The sequence below is a fragment of the Caloenas nicobarica genome, chromosome 5, assembly GCF_036013445.1.
Source record: "Caloenas nicobarica isolate bCalNic1 chromosome 5, bCalNic1.hap1, whole genome shotgun sequence".
NCBI classification, from domain to species: Eukaryota; Metazoa; Chordata; class Aves; order Columbiformes; family Columbidae; genus Caloenas; species Caloenas nicobarica.
The window spans coordinates 68,459,402-68,475,657 of NC_088249.1; the positions used below are offsets into that span (position 1 = coordinate 68,459,402).

Below are 16,256 nucleotides of genomic sequence, written 5' to 3' on the forward strand. Positions count from 1 at the left end.
CCGGCGCCGCGTGGCCGGGCGGACCGCGGAGAGGAGGGGCTAGAGAGGCGCCGTGCCCCGCCCCTGCCACCCCTATGTTTACCATTGAGAGGGCGCTAGAGAGGCTCCCACCACTGCTCGCCTCCTGGGATGCTGGCGGTGCACCGCCCCCAGGACGGGGGGACCCGCCGCTGCAACGGGGCCCTGCCCGCCCCACAGCAGAGCCCGGGACCCCCGCAGCCCGCCGCGGCCCCCGGGACCCCCGCAGCCCGCCGCAGCCCCCGCAGCCCCCCAGCACCCCCCGAGACCCCGCAGCCCCCGGCAGTGCCGGTAAGCGGGGCGGCACCGCGGCCTCGCCCCGTCCCGCGGGGCCGGTCCCGCACCCGGCCGGGAAGCGCCGCTGACCGGACCCGGCCCCTCCCGCCGCCCGCTCCCTCCGGGAGGTGAGAAAACCCCGATCGCATCAGCATCGACCCGGGGCCGCCATTAGCAGCCGGCGGCGCCTGGGCGGGAGGGGGAGCCGGTAATGGAGGCGGGGGAGCCGGTAATGGCCGGGGGGAGCTGGGGCCGGTAATGGCCGGGGGGGCGCAGGCACTGCTGCAGCAGGGAGGGAGGGGGGAGCCGGCCCCGCACCCACTCACACCCTCGGGGGGGGCGCTTTTTATTCAATTCGAGTTGCCACGTGAACGGACGCAAAATACAAAAATAAAGAAAACAACAAACAAGGAAGGAAAAAAGGAAAGAAACCCGAGTATTTAAAAAAAATAAATTGATGCGAAAGAGGGCTGAGGTGGGAGCAAGGCCCCCCTGGGGTCTCACCCCCACAGGCACTGGGGGCCGGGCACGGGGGGCCCCCACCCCACCCCGAACCCCGGGGTCCCGCGGGGACCGTCTGGTCCTTCCCCGGCCGGAACCAGCCTGGGACGGGGACAGGCTAATCCGAGCCGGACGCTGAGTCCTCTGAGCTGGGGGGCGCGCTGGCTGCCCCCTCCTCCTCCGAGTCCTGCGGGAGGGAATGAGGTCAGGGCAGCAGGGGACAAGGTCACAGGGACAGGGGACGAGGTCAGGGTGGCAGCTCCCATTCCCCCACGCCCCACAGCAGGGATGGGGCGACAGTGGTGACGTGTAGGACACAGACCGGCCACCCACACCCAGAGGTACCAGACCGTCGGTACAGGGACAGCAGGAGGAGGTCGCATGGCAGAGCCCCCCAGGATGGGCCGGGACCCCCAGCCCCCCAGGCCCCACCTCCTTCTTGCTCTCTGCAGAGGAGCTCTCGTCGCTGGACACGAACTCCTTGCTCTTGAAGCTCTCGTTGGTGCTCTTGGCGGGGGACTTGCTGGAGGACGAGGACTTGGTGGCCCCTTTCTTCTCTGCCTTCCCCTTCGGCTGCTTCTCCTGCTTCTTCTTCTTCTTTTTCAACCTCTCCCTGCGTGTGTTGGAGGGAAGGGAGAGGAGACGTGTCACCCTGGGGCTGGCCCCGCAGAGCCAGGACACCCTGCCCGCTGCAGAGGCCCAGGCACCGCCGCAGCTGGGTATCCCCCTCGATTTTCGGCCAGCCCCTGCCCCCTCTCTGCCCAGCACACTCACCGGGAGCTCTCAGCCCTGCTGCCCGCGCTGTACTCCTTCATGGCCTTCTCGTAGTCCCGCCGGGCATCCTCCGCCTTGCGGTCCCACTCCTGCAGCCAGAGCAGGGTTAGCAGGACCTTCCCGCCTCCCCATCCACCCCTGCAGCCCAGTCCAGCCCCCCCAGACCAGGCTCTGCTCCCCCTGCAGCGCAGGGACCACGCCACCCCCTCCCTCACCTCCTTCTTCTCCTTGGACATGGCTTTCCAGAGCTCCCCCGCCTTCTTGGACAGGTCGGTGATGCTGATGCCAGGGTGGTCTGACTTGATCCTCTCGCGGCTGGCGTTGAGCCACAGCATGTACGCAGACATGGGCCGCTTGGGCGCGTTGGGGTCCTTCCCCTTTTTGCTCTGGAGCGGAGAGAACAGGGTGGGAGCCAAGGGGCAGCACTGGCTGCAGACCCCAGAGCTGGGGCTCAGCGTGTCCCCCACCCATGATCCAGCCACTCCAAGAGCTGAACGGGCAGGTTGTTGGGGACAAGTCCCTCAGCACCCAAAGGGACTGGCTCTGCACAGGGACAACGCGCCCTTTGTACAGACCCCACCACGACTCAGCCTCTGGCGGCAGCAGGGTCAGGACACCTGCCCCGGTTGGGCAGTGCACAGCAAGGTGGTGGCACCTGAGGGGACGTGGCAGGAGCCGCAGGGCTGTGACCTGCACCTCCCTGGTGTCACTGCCACCAGGAACAGTGGCCCAGCAGCAGGAGCAGGTCCTGCTTCCACAGCCCCAGCAGCCTCTCACCTCCGGCTGCCTCTTGCGGGGCTTGCGGTCTTTGACGAGCTTGGCCTTCTTGGCTGGCTTCTTCTCGTCCCGGTCGCTGTCCCCGTCACCGCTGGAGGAGCTGGCTGAGGCGTTGCTGTCAAACCTATTCACACGTACCGGGCTTCAGCAACAGCTCGAGACCCCCACCCCAAACAAAGCAGGAGGTGGGGGAGACGCAGCAGCATGACCTGCCCCGAACCCTCCCAGCCCCCCAGCCCACAGCCCCGAGACTTCCTGAGCTGGAGATGTTGTGTTTGTGCTTAATAGCTCTCGGAGGATTTGCCTTCCACGAACACAGCTCATCATTTGCTGACTTCCTGTAAGTTTTAGGCACTCACAGCACCACACGGCTCAGCCGCACTGAGACCCAGCTCCCGCTGTTGGGCCCAATGCAGCTGCAGCAGCACAGACCATGCAGACCATGGGCCTTTGGGCTGGTGCGGGCACCACGGTTCCCCCCGCCTGCTCCCGCCTGGGGAGTTCACAGAGCTGCGTCCCCCCCTTCCAGCCGCTCCCCACTCCAGCCCAGCAGCCACGGCCCCATCCCGGAGCCGTCTGGTCCCAAGTGCCCATCTCAGCACTTGAGATGCATAATGTCATTACGATAGATCCAGCCCTGAACTGCACCTGCTTCTCCAGATCCCTGAGTCCAGGGGTTACAAAGCAATCCTGGCTGTGCCTGGGGCGTTCCCCAGTGCTCACCCAGCCCCACGCAACACCCCACCACTCACCCAGCCCCACGTGACACCCCAAACTGCACCTCCCAAAAGCCCCCCAGACAGACCCAGCCCAGCCTCACTCACTCTTCGGCCACGTCATCATCCTCCTCTCCAGGGTTGAAGGACTCGTCTGGCAGGAGAGAGCGTGGGGTCAGCTAACAGCCAGATGAGGGGGGACGGGAAGTCCAAAAACCAGCCCAAAACAGACCCCGGGCCACAGCCCTCACCCGTCTCCTCCCCGGAGCCGTCGCTGCTGTCGTTGGCGTTCTCCTCCCGGATCTTGCCTTCCTCCTTCATCCTCTCCAGGTAGGCGTCGTGCTGGTCCTCGTCCGAGTCGGCGTACTCATCGTAGCTCTGCTTCATGCCCTGCGGGAGAGCCGGCGTGAGAGCCGCTCCCTGCGCCCCGCTTCTGCGCACCCCCCGACTCTGCCACCCTGGCACACTGCTGGGGGGCACGGCCACGATACACGTGCAGGGCAGGGGGACAGGATGGCCACCACGTCCCCTCTTTGTCCCCATCAGGGCTCCAGAGAGCGGGGCAGAGCAGTTAACCCAGTTAGGGGAGGCCCCTCTCGCACACCATGCTGAGGTTACTGGGGTTAGTCAGGGGCCACCACAGCCATGCAGAGGAAACCTGCACCAGGAGGAGGAAGAGGAGTAAGAGGAAGGGATATCGCACGGACCTTTTTTCTCTACAAGGGCAAGGAGAGAAAAGAGAGGTGAAAAAAAAGGGAAAAGCGGCAAAATTCTGGAGAGCAGACAGCCCCCAGCCCTCTCCCCCAGCCGGCGGAGCAGCGCTTCCAGCGGGAACCCCCAACGCAGCAGGTACCTCCTTGAGGCCGCGGTTCTTGATATTCAGCTTCTTGGCATTGACGAAGTCAAAGAGCTTTCCGTACTCCTCCCTAGGGAAGGGGGACAGTCAAGGCTGGGCAGCCATCAGGGAGCCCCCCTGCAGCGTGGAGCCCCGCGCCCACCTCTCGATGCTGCTGAAGGTGTACTGCGTGCCCTGCTTCGTCTCAATCTCGAAGTCAAAGGAGCGGGTGGTGGTGGTGCCACGGGCGAAGTTGACGAAGGAGATCTCATCGAAGCGGATGTGCACGGGCGGCTTGTGCACGTAGATGAAGCCGCGCTCCAGCGGGTACAGCAGCCCCGAGCTGGCCTTGTAGGAGCAGGTGATGCACTGGGCTCCCGAGTGCCTGCGGGAACACGCAGCGTCGGACACCGCGGAGGCCAACACCGGCCCCACGGCCTCGGCTACCGAACCAGGCAGCTCCTCCTGCCCTGGGGAACCCAGCTTTGCCTCTCCCATCCCCATGTCCCTTCCCACAGCAGGGATCCCCCATTCCGCCGCAGCCTCCTTACCCCTGGAAGTTGCCAGGCACAGTGATCTTGCGATTCACCAGCGCCTTCATCACCCGGCTGACCATCTCATAGAGGGAGCCCGACATGTTCTTCGTGAGCCGCCCCTCGAAGCGCTTCTCCACCTCCTCCCTGCGCAGCCAAAGAGTGGGCAGCAGTGAGAATGAGAACCGGGGGGGTCGTCACCTCCCACCTGGTTCCCCGCAGCCCCCTGAGCCAGGGAGCAGGTCAGGGACACAGCCTGGCAGGAGAGGAACTCACTCGTTCATGTTGAGGGTCAGTGAGATGTCCTCGTCCTTGGAGAAGAGCAGAATCAGGAAGTGGTAGCGGGTCTGGCCCTGCTTTATCGGGGGGTCCAGGCTGATCTGAAAATAAAAGAGCATGTGAGGACCTGAGACGCCCCGAACCCATCACGTGTGACCCTTCCCTGGGGGAGGGCAGGTGCCGTGTCCCCCTCACCACAAAGAACATCTGCCGCTGGTCCTTGTGCGGGAGCAGGAAGAGGCGCAGCACGGTGGTGTAGGGGATCTTGTAGTCGAAGGTCTTGCCGTGCAGGTGCAGGAAGGTGGGGTAGATGCGGATGTCGTAGCGCCCACGCGGCGTCAGGCACTGCAGCTCCCGGAAGATGCAGATGGCGTCTCCGGTGGCCTGGATCACGTCCGCCTTAGAGAGGACGTTCTGGGCGAAGGCCTGAAAGGGAAGGGAGTCACGGCAGGCAGGGGCTCCCTGCCGCCCCCCTGCCCAACCTGCCGGCCCCGCTCACCTCCACAGGGTCCACGCCGTCCTCCTGGGTGGGCGGCACATAGAATCGGACCTCCATGAGCGAGACCTCAGCGTCGTCGTTCTGGTGGAACTCCAGCGTCACCTCGTTCTTGCCCGTCGTGCACTGTGAGACGTTGCTGAGGGGGATCTCAAACACCGGCTGCTCCCCAATGTCAAAGGAAAGGAGCTGCCCTGTGGGAGGGGATGCGGCTGGTCACAGCGGGACCAGAGGCACCACGCTACACGGAGGGGACACGTCCACCCTGTGGTGCAGAGCCACAGTGTCCCCCCAGCCCCACTGCTCTCCCGAAGCCCAGCAACGCCTCTGCTCCTCCTGCACTCCTGAGCCCCCTCCCACATCTCCGGGATTTCTCCTCCTGGCCACAGCCCCAGAGACCGACCCTGAGCAAAAACAAGCAGGAGGGAACCGTCTGTTCCCTGGGCCTCAGACCAGGGAGCAGCGTCCACCCACTCCCTGGAAATGGGCAGCTCTGCCAGACGCTCGCAGCTCCCGCAGCAACCTCTGTTTTACACTGAGATTCCTTGCCTGAAAAACCCTCCCCGGATCTGGGGCCTGCAGGTATCTCCTGCTCTCCTGGGGTGGCCGATGTCCCCAAGGACACTGCAGGAAATGGGGCTGATGCTGCGGAACAGCCACACCGTGGGAAGCTGTCCCAGCAGCCAGAGCAGCTCCTGGCACCAGGATTCCCTGTCCCCAGTGACGGTGTCACCACAACTCACCTCCGAACCGCACCGTGCCCCAGTTCCAGCCCTTCACGCACAGGTCCTTCTCCGCCAGCTCCAGGCGATAGTGCGCCTTAAAGAAATCCGAGAGCTTATCGAACTCCTGGGCGGGGTGAGAGGGAGGGAATGGCCGTTAGAAACCACTGCCCAGAGCCCGTAACTGGGACACAGCCCCCGGCACACTGGAAGCAGCAACAAAAACCGGGGTCGGAGCTGTGACACTCACAGCAAGTGCAGCTGGACACAGGACAAGCACAGGGCAGTGACAGCAAAGTCACCAGCAGGGACAAGGCAGGTGGGGGACTCACCGACTCCCGGAATCCATCGTACTTGTAGACATGGCCGTTCTTGGTGAGCAGCTTGAGGCCGTGGCCCAGTGCCACACGCCGCCACACGCCCTCAGCCAGCTCCGAGGCCTGGATGTTGTCCACCTTCCCTGTCTTGCTGTTCTTGAAGATGACGCCTTGGCGGCTCAGCCGCAGCCGCCCGTCGTTCTGCAGGAGAGGGGACGTGAGGGGACACGGCCCAGTGACACCTGGGCCCCGGCACGGGGAACCGCCGCTGCAATGGGCGGCTGCACAACCCCCGCAGGAGAAACGGGGCAACTTCCCCAAATCCCCGCCAGCCTCCATCCTCACCACTTCTCAGCACCCGAACTGGGGGGGGCTGAAACAGCAGAATCCGTGGGGCTTTGGGGATAATCTCCCAAAACCCAGAGGGCAAAAGGTGACCCAGAAACACTCAGCACCACGGCAAGATCCCCTCCCCCCGCCCGGCCGAGGGGGCAGGAGGAACATCGGCTGTGGGGGGAAGCACCCTGTGGTGTTTTGGCTGGCAGAGCGGGGCTCATCACCACGTGCCACCCGCTGGGTGTCCCTGGGGACCGTCCCCCACTCACCATGGAGCCCTTCACCTCCTGGTAGATCTCGTTGAACTCCAGCGTGTCGGCCATGGCGGCGGGGGGAGGCACCGGGGCTTTGGGAGGGGCGGGAGGCCGAGTGCAGCGAGTGGTTCAGTGCCCCCCCCGGCCCCACATGTCCCAGACCCGACACAGCAGCTGCGGGGGGAGTGCGGGGGGAGCAGCTCCAGGGGAAGGTGGCGCCTGGCCCTGCACCGAGGGGGATCTGTCAGCACAGCCATGCTGACCCCGAACCCCTGTGCCCCCGAACCCCTGTGCCCCGAACCAAACCCCTGATGCCCCCACCCAAATCCCCGCCCGCAGGGGGTGACCCAGACACCCCGGCCCCTCGCTCCTCCTTCCCCAAACGTGCCGCGGCCCCAGGGCCTCCCCTGCGCGCCCCCCGCCGGTGCCCCCCCCGCCGCCGGTGCCCCCGCACCCCGAGCCGCCCCCGCCCCCGGCCCAGCCCCCGCCCGCTCCCCCCCCGCACCGCCGACACTTTTCCCGCCTGCGCAACACGAACCTCGCGCGGAGCCTCCCCCGCGCCGCCGCTGCCGCCGCCGGAACTCGCCCCCACTTCCGCCATAGAGACGAGCCGCTCTGGGCGGTGCCATGGGAGGACCGCACGGCCGCGACGCGGAGGGACCATAGAGCGCCCGGAGGACCACGGCTAGAGTGGAGGCGGCGACCCGCCCCGCCATAGAGCTGAGGTGGCGTCTAGAGCGGCCGCTCGCCGGCCGCGCTGCCTCGCCTGGCACCATAGAGCGACGGGAGACCTCCAGCCCGAGGGGCGCCGTGGCGCGGCCCCCGTTGGTCAGTGGCGGGCGGCCCCTGTGATGTCGCCGCAACGACAGGGGGTCCCGACCCGGGGTGGGGGCCCCCCAAAACCCGGCACCCCCATACAGAGCACCCAGAGAGCGCGAGCACCGCAAAAACGGGAAACCCCCGAAATGGGGGCGCCCCGGAGAGGCGGCACCCCCGGGATGGGGCACCCGAAAACGGGGCACCCAAACAGGGGGGACCCCGAACCTGGGGCCGCGCACAGGAGCACCCCCGAAACCGGGACCCTGCGCACGGGGCACCCAAAAATGCCCGCTCGTGCCCCCGCCCCCCGTGCGCACAGCGCGGGCTCCGGGACTCCCGGGGAAACCCCCCGCAGGGCACCGGGAGCGGGACCCGCCACGGCCCCGCCCGCCCCTGCACCCCCAGAACGGGCTGCGACCCCCGCCCCGCCCGGCCCCGCCCCGCGCTGCCCGCCCCTGCCCGTCCCTGCCCGCTCCTGCCCGCCCCGCCCCGCGCTGCCCGCTCCTGCCCGTCCCTGCCCGTCCCTGCCCGTCCCTGCCCGCTCCTGCCCGTCCCTGCCCGCCCCTGCCCGCGCTGCCGGTGCTGCCGGTGCTGCCGGTCCCTGCCTGTCCCTGCCGGTCCCTGCCGGCCCCTGCCCGCCCATGTCCCCCCCGCGCTGGGTGACCGGATTCCTCTCGTACGAGACGGCCAAGGCGGTGGTGGTGCGGAGCTGGGCGGTGGGCGCGGTGAACCGCGCCGTGCAGCTCCTCATCCTCGCCTACTTCATCGGGTGAGACCCCCCGGGACCCCCCGCCGCCCTCCTCCCCGGGGCTGCTGCGAGTGACACCGGGAGTGACAGCGAGGGGACAGCGGGACGGCCGTGCGGGGAGGGGGGGTCGCTGACCCGGCAGCGGCGGGTGACGGCGGGTGACGGTGGGGTGACAGGGCAGAGGAGGGACAGGCGAGAGGGGGACACGTGTGTCAGCGCCGGGAACATCAAGTGTGCGGGTGACACGATGGCGACAGGCAGGAGAGGGTGCGGGTGACCGGAGGGAACAGCGACGAGAGCATCCTCGTGCGGGCGACACGCGGGGGACAGTGTCAGTGCGGGTGACACGATGGGGACAGCGAGGAGAGCATCCTCGTGCGGGGGACAGTGTCAGTGCGGGTGACACGATGGGGACAGCGAGGAGAGCATCCTCGTGCGGGGGACAGTGTCAGTGCGGGTGACAAGGCGGGCGGGAGCCGCAGCACGGCCCGAGCGGGTGACAGAGGCGGGTGTGTGGCCCCGGGTGCTCCCCGGGGGTGACAGCGGCCACCGGCGGCGCGCGGGCGGGTGACAAGCGCCTGTCGCAGGTACAGCAGCCACTCGGGTGGCGGGGGGGGCGGGCAGGTCCCGCGGGTGGCGGGGGCGGCTGTCCCCCCTGTCACCCCGCGGGTGCTGTCCCAGCTGGGTGTTCCTCCATGAGAAAGCCTACCAGGTGCGGGACACGGTCATCGAGTCCTCGGTGGTCACCAAGGTCAAGGGCATCGGGCGCTATGCCGGCCGCGTGCTGGACACGGCCGACTACGTCACCCCCCCCCAGGTGAGGGGGCGCCGGGCCCCGCCCTGCCTCAGTTTCCCCTCTCGGCGGGGGTCAGGGTGACGGTGGCGTCCCCTCCAGGGCACCTCGGTGTTCGTGGTGGTCACCAAGCAGATCCTGACGGAGAACCAGGCGCAGGGCGTCTGCCCCGAGGTACGGGGTGGGGACACGGCGGGGGCACAGGGGGTGTCCCCGCGTCCCCGCGCCGGCTCATGCCCCCCTCGCCCCCGCGCAGAGCGAAGCGGAGTACCGCTGCGCGGCCGACCGGGACTGCCGCGGGAGGGGCCCCGCCACCGGCAGCGGTGAGGGACCCCGGGCGGGCTGAGGGACCCCGGGCGGGCTGAGGGACCCCGGGCCGGGCTGAGGGACCCCGGGCGGGCTGAGGGACCCCGGGCCGGGCTGAGGGACCCCGGGCCGGGCTGTGGGACCCCCGGGCCGGGCTGAGGGACCCCGGGCCGGGCTGAGGGACCCCCGGGCCGGGCTGTGGGACCCCGGGCGGGCTGAGGGACCCCGGGCCGGGCTGAGGGACCCCGGGCGGGCTGAGGGACCCCGGGCCGGGCTGAGGGACCCCGGGCCGGGCTGAGGGAACCCCGGGGCGGTGTAGGGGCTGAGGGACCCCGGGCCGGGCTGAGGGACCCCGGGGCGGTGTAGGGGCTGAGGGACCCCGGGCCGGGCTGAGGGACCCCGGGCCGGGCTGTGGGACCCCCGGGCCGGGCTGAGGGAACCCCGGGGCGGTGTAGGGGCTGAGGGACCCCGTGCCGGGCTGAGGGACCCCCGGGCCGGGCTGAGGCCGGCCGGCTCAGCGCACCGGTGGGCTCGCAGGGGTGCTGACCGGGCGCTGCGTTCCCTACAACCGGACCCTGCGCACCTGCGAGATCCGCGGCTGGTGCCCCCCCGAGGTGGACACGGTAGACGTGTGAGTGCGGCCGGGGGGACACGGGGGATGGGGCAGCGGGGTCCTTGTCCCCCGTGTCCCCAGGGACACCGCTGTCCCCGCAGCCCCGTCATGCTGGAGGCGGAAAACTTCACCCTCTTCATCAAGAACAGCATCCGCTTCCCGCTCTTCGGCTTCGAGAAGTGAGCGGCACCGGGGACAGGGGGACACGGGGAGGGGGGGGGCCGGGTCCCCTCAGCCCGGCTGGCTGATGGCCGTGTCCCCGCGTGGCCCTCGTGTCCCCAGGGCCAACCTGCCGCCCCCCGGCAGCGGCGCGGAGCTGGGCCGGTGCCGGTTCCACCCCGAGCTGCAGCCGCTCTGCCCCATCCTGCGCCTGGGGGACGTGGTGCGCCTGGCCGGGCAGGACTTCCCCGCGCTGGCCGCCACCGTGAGCGGGGACAGGGGACACGGCGGGGGGCAGGGGGACACGGGACGTGAGGTGGAACGTGGGGGCACAGGGACGTGGGATGTGGGGACACAGGGACCTGGGAGAGTGCACTTGGGGAATGGGGATATGGGACATGGGGACACAGGGATGTGGGATATGGGGCCATGAGGACACAGGGACACCGAGACATGGGACAGGGGACATGGGGACATAAGGCTGTGGGTGCACAGAGACATGGAGCTTGGGGACACAGGGATATGGGACATGGGGACGTGGGGGCATGAGACGTGGGATGTGACGATATGTGGGATGTGGTGACACGGGGACAGGAGGATGCAGGTGATGGGGACAGGGATGTGGGAACACAGGAGGGTGGATGTGATGGCAGGGGCTTCGAATGTACAGACAGGAGGACGTGGGACATGGGGTGTGGGGACATGGGGCCGTGGGGACAGGGGCCGTGTCCCCCCTGACGGCCAGGGCAGGGGGGGGTGCTGGGCATCAAGATCGGGTGGGTGTGTGACCTGGACCGCGCCTGGGAGCGCTGCCTGCCCCGCTACTCCTTCACCCGCCTGGACGGCCGCGCGCCCGCCGCGGGCTACAACTTCAGGTATGGCACAGCCACGGCGGGGACACGCGTGTCACTCATGTGGGCACGGCCCAGCACGGCCCCGCTGTCCCCGTGTCCCCACGCAGGCACGCCCAGTACTACCGCTGGCAGGACGGCACCGAGCGCCGCACCCTCACCAAGGCGTTCGGCATCCGCTTCGACGTCCTGGTGTACGGCAACGTACGTGGGGGGCTCGGGGGACCCTGTGGGGGGCCACAGCGGGGGGAACCCCCCACCAACGGGGGTCTCTGCAACCCCAGGCTGGGAAGTTTGGGATCGTCCCCACCCTCATCAACACCGTGGCAGCTTTCACCTCCATCGGCGTGGTGAGTTGTGGCCGTTCTCAGCCCCTGGGTGGTGGCATCTCCCAGAGGGTCTCTGTGCCCCCCACCCCAATGCTCCGCCCCCAGGGCACGGTGCTGTGCGACATCATCCTGCTCAACTTCCTGAAGGGAGCCGAGCACTACAAGGCCCGCAAGTTCGAGGAGGTCAGCTACGGGGCTGGGGCTGCCGTGGGGCTGGGACCGCTGTGGGGCTGGGGCCATGCCAGAGTCACCTCCGGGGGGGCTGGACCGGGCCCCTCTGGGGTTGTGTGGGGCTGGCTGGTGGGGGGATGTGCAGGCAGCACCCCTGAGCCCCCTTGAGTGCCCTGGCTATGAGGCAGAGACTAACCCAGCGCCCGTCCCGTCCCTGCCCCACAGGTGCCGGAGGCCACTGTGCCCGTGCCCTCCACCAGCCCCACGTTGTGTCCCCCCGGTGCGCTGGGGGGCTGCAGCCGGGACAAGCAGTCCACCGACTCGGGCACCTTCTCCCTCGGCCTCTAGCCCTGGGCGCCGTGGGGCAGCCCCCGCGTGTCCCCCACACCCTGCCCCCAGTCCCCCCCATGGCTGCCACCCCCTTGCCGTCGGTGGGACAGAACACAGGGGACATACAGGGCGGTGGGGGTGACACCCCCTCAGTGCCCCCACCTCTGCCGCCCCCCAGCACCTCCCTGCTCCCAGCACCCCCACCGCAATAAACCTTGGGCTCACAGCATCCACCTGTCCCAGCCTGTGTGGGGGGGTGAGGGCTGGTTATGGGGAGTCTGATGGAAGGGCTGGGGTGCAGGGGCAGGGGAGGTCATGGCGGTGCCACCGATTTGGGGGTGGCCATGGGCTCCGGTGTTGGGGTGTCACCACAGTCCCTGGGGAGGGGACCCTATGCCTCCCATTGCCCGTGCAGGGGCCGTGCAGGACACAAGGGACACCCCTGTCCCCAAACCTTCCCTCTGTGTACCCCAGGGTGTCCCAGCACCCCTGTTACAGCCCCAGCACCCTCGCTGGGGCTCCCCAGGACCCCCCACCTGCCCAGCACCCGAGCACAGAGATGGGTGCTGACAGCTGAGACTTTATTGAGGTCCGGGGGTGTAGGGGGTGCCCGAGGGGGCCGCAGGGCACTGCAGGGGCTGAGCCCCTCAGTACTGGCAGATGAAGGGCAGCTTCACCCGGCAGCGCACACTCCTCCAGCGCCCGTCTGTGGAGGAGAAAGGGGTCAGCCCTGGCACCCAACAGCACCCGCTACCCCAGACCAGCCCCGAACCCCGGGGTGCCAGACCCAGACCCCAGCCTCCAGGACCACCCCCGCTAGGACCCGACCCCAGCCCCTGGCACCACCTCCCCGTCCCCAGGCTCCCCAGCATCCCCCCAGCATCGCCCCACACCCTCCCCTCTCCACCACGGGCACAGGTTCCCAGCACAGCCCCCCAGGCCCTGAGTGGCCCCCGCACGCCCCTGTGCCCTCCACTGACTGTTGGTGCAGAGGGCGGTGCAGAAGCGGCCGGAGCACAGCGGGTACCCCCGCGACCAGCACGAGTAGTTCCAGCGGCTCCCGTCGGCCCAGCGGCACCTCACAGTCCGTCCCTGCACAAGGGGACAAGGGCATGGGGACACCCCGGCACCGCGTGTGGGGGGCCCGGGGCATGGCGCGGTGGGGGACAGGGCTGGAACACCCAGGGTGCGCACTGGGACAGGGCTGGGACACCCAGGGTAGGCACTGGAACAAGGCTGGGGCACCCAGGATGGGCACTGGGGACACGGGACAGGGCTGGGGCACCCAGGGTGGGCACTGGGGACACGGGACAGGGCTGGGGCAGCCAGGGTGGGCACTGGGGACACGGGACAGGGCTGGGGCACCCAGGATGGGCACTGGAACAGGGCTGGGGCACCCAGGGTGGGCACTGGGGACACGGGACAGGGCTGGGACACCCAGGGGGGCACTGGGGGCACTGGGACAGGGCTGGGACACCCAGGGGGGCACTGGGGACAGGTGACAGGGCAGGTGAGCGGGCCGGGCAGGGCGCGGCGGGGCCGGGGCGGTGTCGCGGGTCCCCTCCCGCGGGTCCCTTACCGCAGGACGGGTGACGGCCCCGATCCAGACCTGGCCGCGGTTGGTGCAGAGCCGCGCTCGGCGGCGCAGGAGCGCGTTGGCGCGGAGGCTGTGGATGGACGCCAGCTGCCCGCGGTAGCACCGGCGGCACACCCGCTGCGAGACACGCCGGTTACCGGGACACGGGCTGGCACACCCGACCCCCCGCCCGTCCCCTGCCCACCTGGGCGCCGCGGAAGGTGCGGCAGCGGGTGACAATGATGTAGCGGTAGGTGGTGGCAGCCAGCGGGTCCGGGACGCTGAGCGCCTGCGTCTCACTCGCCAGCGGGCACCGGGCGTCGTCCCCGTCGTCCCCGTCGTCCCCATCGTCCTCCGGCAGCGCCAGCGCCGCCGCCGCCGCCTCGGGGCTGGCAGGGGCTGGGGACAGCGGCGCGTCACCCCGGGCACACGGGGTGCGGGGAGCAGGGGTGTCCCCGGGGCGTCCCCGGGGCGTCCCAGGGGTGTCCCCACGGGGCGGGCACTCACCGGGGGGACTGGCGGAGGCCGCGCTCAGCAGGGCCAGGACGAGGAGCAGGCAGGGCTGCATGGCGGGGCTGGGGACAGCGGCGCGCTCGGGAGATGCCATGTCCCCAGTCACCCTCTGCCACCCTGGGGGCCACCCTCACCTGCCTTGTGCCCCTCTGCCACCCCCAGTGCCACCCCGCCCCCCCCAACCTGTGCCACCGCTGTGCCCCAGTGTCCCTCTGCCACCCCCAGTGCCACCCCCACGGCCCCCCGCCTGCCTGTGCCCCCCACATCCCTGGTTCCCTACTGCCATCCCCACGGCCACCCCTTCCCCTGAACACCCTGTGCCACCCTGTACCCCCATGTCCCTCTGCCACCGCAGAGCCACTGGTGCCAGCCTCAGGGACACCCACCCTGGTCCTCAGCCCCAGCAGCTTTGGGCTGAGCCCGCCCTGCTGTCCCCGCCATCCCCGTCCCTGCTCCTCACCTGGCACTTGCGGGGCTCTTCCCGCTGCGGGCTGGGGGCTCTGCCCGCTGTCACTCTTATAGTGGTGACAGGGCCACGTGTCCCCAACCGCAGTCTTGCACCACACCACCCCCAGCCCCCCTGTGGCCCACACACGCCAACTGCTGGGTACAGGGGGGCCGTCCGGGGGGGCCCTGACTGCACCCTGCCTGGGGAGGGGGCTGCGGGGCTTTGGGGTGCAGGGGGCACCGTGTGGGGGCTGCTGGCATGTGGAGAGTGCATGGGGGTGGGAGATGCTGGGTTGTTGGGAGCACATGGCCCCGGAGAGGGGGCTGCTGGGGTGGGGGGTGCACAGGCCATGGGATGGGGACTTTGGGGTTGCCCAGGGGAGAGGCTGTGGGGTGCTGAGTCGTGAGTCCCTGCGTGGCCAGGGGTCTGGGACAGGGGAAGGGTGCACCCCTGGAGAACAGGCCAGGAGGGGACAGGCCGAGGGGGACAGGCTGGGGGGAGAGAGGCCGGGGGGGCTGTGGGCCAACGGCCGAGCCAGACCCTGGGGGCCACAGCCGTTGAGGAGGAAACGGCCCTTGGGCAAGTGCTGCCCGGCGGGAGATGGTATCAGCACCCAACCCCCCCGCGCCCCAGCACCCCAACCCCTCCGCACCCCCACACTCCCACATCCCCCACCCCTGTGCAAGGTCCCCCTACCCACAGCCCCCTGTCCCCATCCTCCCGGTGTCCGGTGGGTGCCCTCTGTCCCGAGCAGGGCCAGGCAGGACCCCCAGGGTGTCCCCCGGTGTCCGCAGCAGGGGGGCCACAGTGGGGGTGGCTCAAGGCTGCAGTGGGGACATATGGCCCCATCATCTCTATAAGGGTGACAGTGGGCAGAGCCCCCCAGCTCCCAGGTGAGGAGTGGTGATGAGGACAGCAGGGCGGGCTCATCCCCCAGCTGCCGGGGCTGGGGACGGGAGTGGGTGTCCCTGATGCTGGCACGGGTGGCTCTGGGGCAGCAGGGGGACATGAGGGGAATGGGGTGACACAGGGTATTCGGGGAAGGAGTGGCCGTGGGAAACCAGGGACATGGGGTACACAGGTGCCACGGTACCGTGGGAGTGGCAGCAGGGGCAGAGGGCATGGGGCACTGTGTGGCACTGGGGATGGCAGAGGGACAGCGGGAACATGGGGGGCATAGGAGGAGAATGATGGTCACCAGGGTGGCCCCAGGGTCGCAGAGGGTGACTGGGGACATGGCACCTCCCAAGGGTGGCCGAGCGTGCCGGTGTCCCCAGCCTCGCCGTGCAGCCCCGGCTGCTCCTCGCCCTGGCGCGACCCCGCGGGGACTCCCTGGGGACACCCCTGCTCCCCCGTGTCTCCCGGGCACCGAGGGGAGGTGCCGTGTCCCCCGCCGGGCCGGTGCCCCGGGGCTGGCAGAGGGACCCCGGTGCCAGCCCTCGCCCTGTCCCCCGCGCCAGCCCCCCGCCGCCCCCCGGAGGTCCCCGCGGGCCCGGCCCAGGGCGGGCACAAGTTCCGCCACGCGGTGGTGATCGCGCTCCGCACCGGCGCGGGCGCCCAGGTGAGGGGGCGTGGGGGCGGTGGGTGCGCAGGTGCCGGTCGGTGCGGTGGGAGCGGTGGGTGTAGTTCGGAGCCGTGTCCCCCCGCAGCGGCACGGCCGGGGTGCCGGGGGGGCAGCTGGCCTCTCTGCACAGCGCCGCCCGCAACCGGGAGCTGCTGCGCCTGGCCCGGACCTGCACCCGCCCCCCGCTCTGGATCGGCGCCGT

At 69.7% G+C, this 16,256-nt stretch overlaps 3 protein-coding genes across 3 annotated transcripts; 1 reads left to right on the forward strand and 2 right to left on the reverse strand.

The window, feature by feature from the left end:
- Window positions 1-705: 705 nt before the first annotated feature.
- SSRP1 (structure specific recognition protein 1) lies at window positions 706-7,443 on the reverse strand. Its single transcript, XM_065635797.1, has 17 exons — window positions 7,373-7,443; window positions 6,850-7,059; window positions 6,260-6,445; window positions 5,949-6,054; window positions 5,209-5,399; window positions 4,905-5,135; window positions 4,707-4,810; window positions 4,449-4,577; window positions 4,061-4,282; window positions 3,916-3,988; window positions 3,314-3,452; window positions 3,171-3,216; window positions 2,347-2,470; window positions 1,785-1,955; window positions 1,570-1,658; window positions 1,228-1,408; window positions 706-982 (listed from the first exon to the last, which is right to left on the reverse strand). The coding sequence occupies exons 2-17, from the start codon at window positions 6,901-6,903 to the stop codon at window positions 914-916; spliced, it is 2,115 nt and encodes a 704-aa protein (XP_065491869.1). The 5' UTR covers window positions 6,904-7,059; window positions 7,373-7,443; the 3' UTR covers window positions 706-913.
- An 823-nt stretch (window positions 7,444-8,266) lies between these two features.
- P2RX3 (purinergic receptor P2X 3) lies at window positions 8,267-12,056 on the forward strand. The gene is made up of 12 exons (XM_065635798.1): window positions 8,267-8,422; window positions 9,083-9,218; window positions 9,297-9,368; window positions 9,451-9,517; window positions 10,038-10,131; window positions 10,215-10,292; window positions 10,396-10,537; window positions 11,023-11,147; window positions 11,234-11,327; window positions 11,408-11,473; window positions 11,558-11,635; window positions 11,849-12,056. Exons 1-12 carry the CDS (start codon window positions 8,295-8,297, stop codon window positions 11,969-11,971), a joined length of 1,203 nt encoding a protein of 400 aa, XP_065491870.1. The 5' UTR covers window positions 8,267-8,294; the 3' UTR covers window positions 11,972-12,056.
- A 544-nt stretch (window positions 12,057-12,600) lies between these two features.
- PRG2 (proteoglycan 2, pro eosinophil major basic protein) lies at window positions 12,601-14,097 on the reverse strand. Its single transcript, XM_065636916.1, has 5 exons — window positions 14,037-14,097; window positions 13,735-13,928; window positions 13,533-13,667; window positions 12,934-13,045; window positions 12,601-12,659 (listed from the first exon to the last, which is right to left on the reverse strand). Exons 1-5 carry the CDS (start codon window positions 14,095-14,097, stop codon window positions 12,601-12,603), a joined length of 561 nt encoding a protein of 186 aa, XP_065492988.1.
- Between the last annotated feature and the right edge of the window lie 2,159 nt (window positions 14,098-16,256).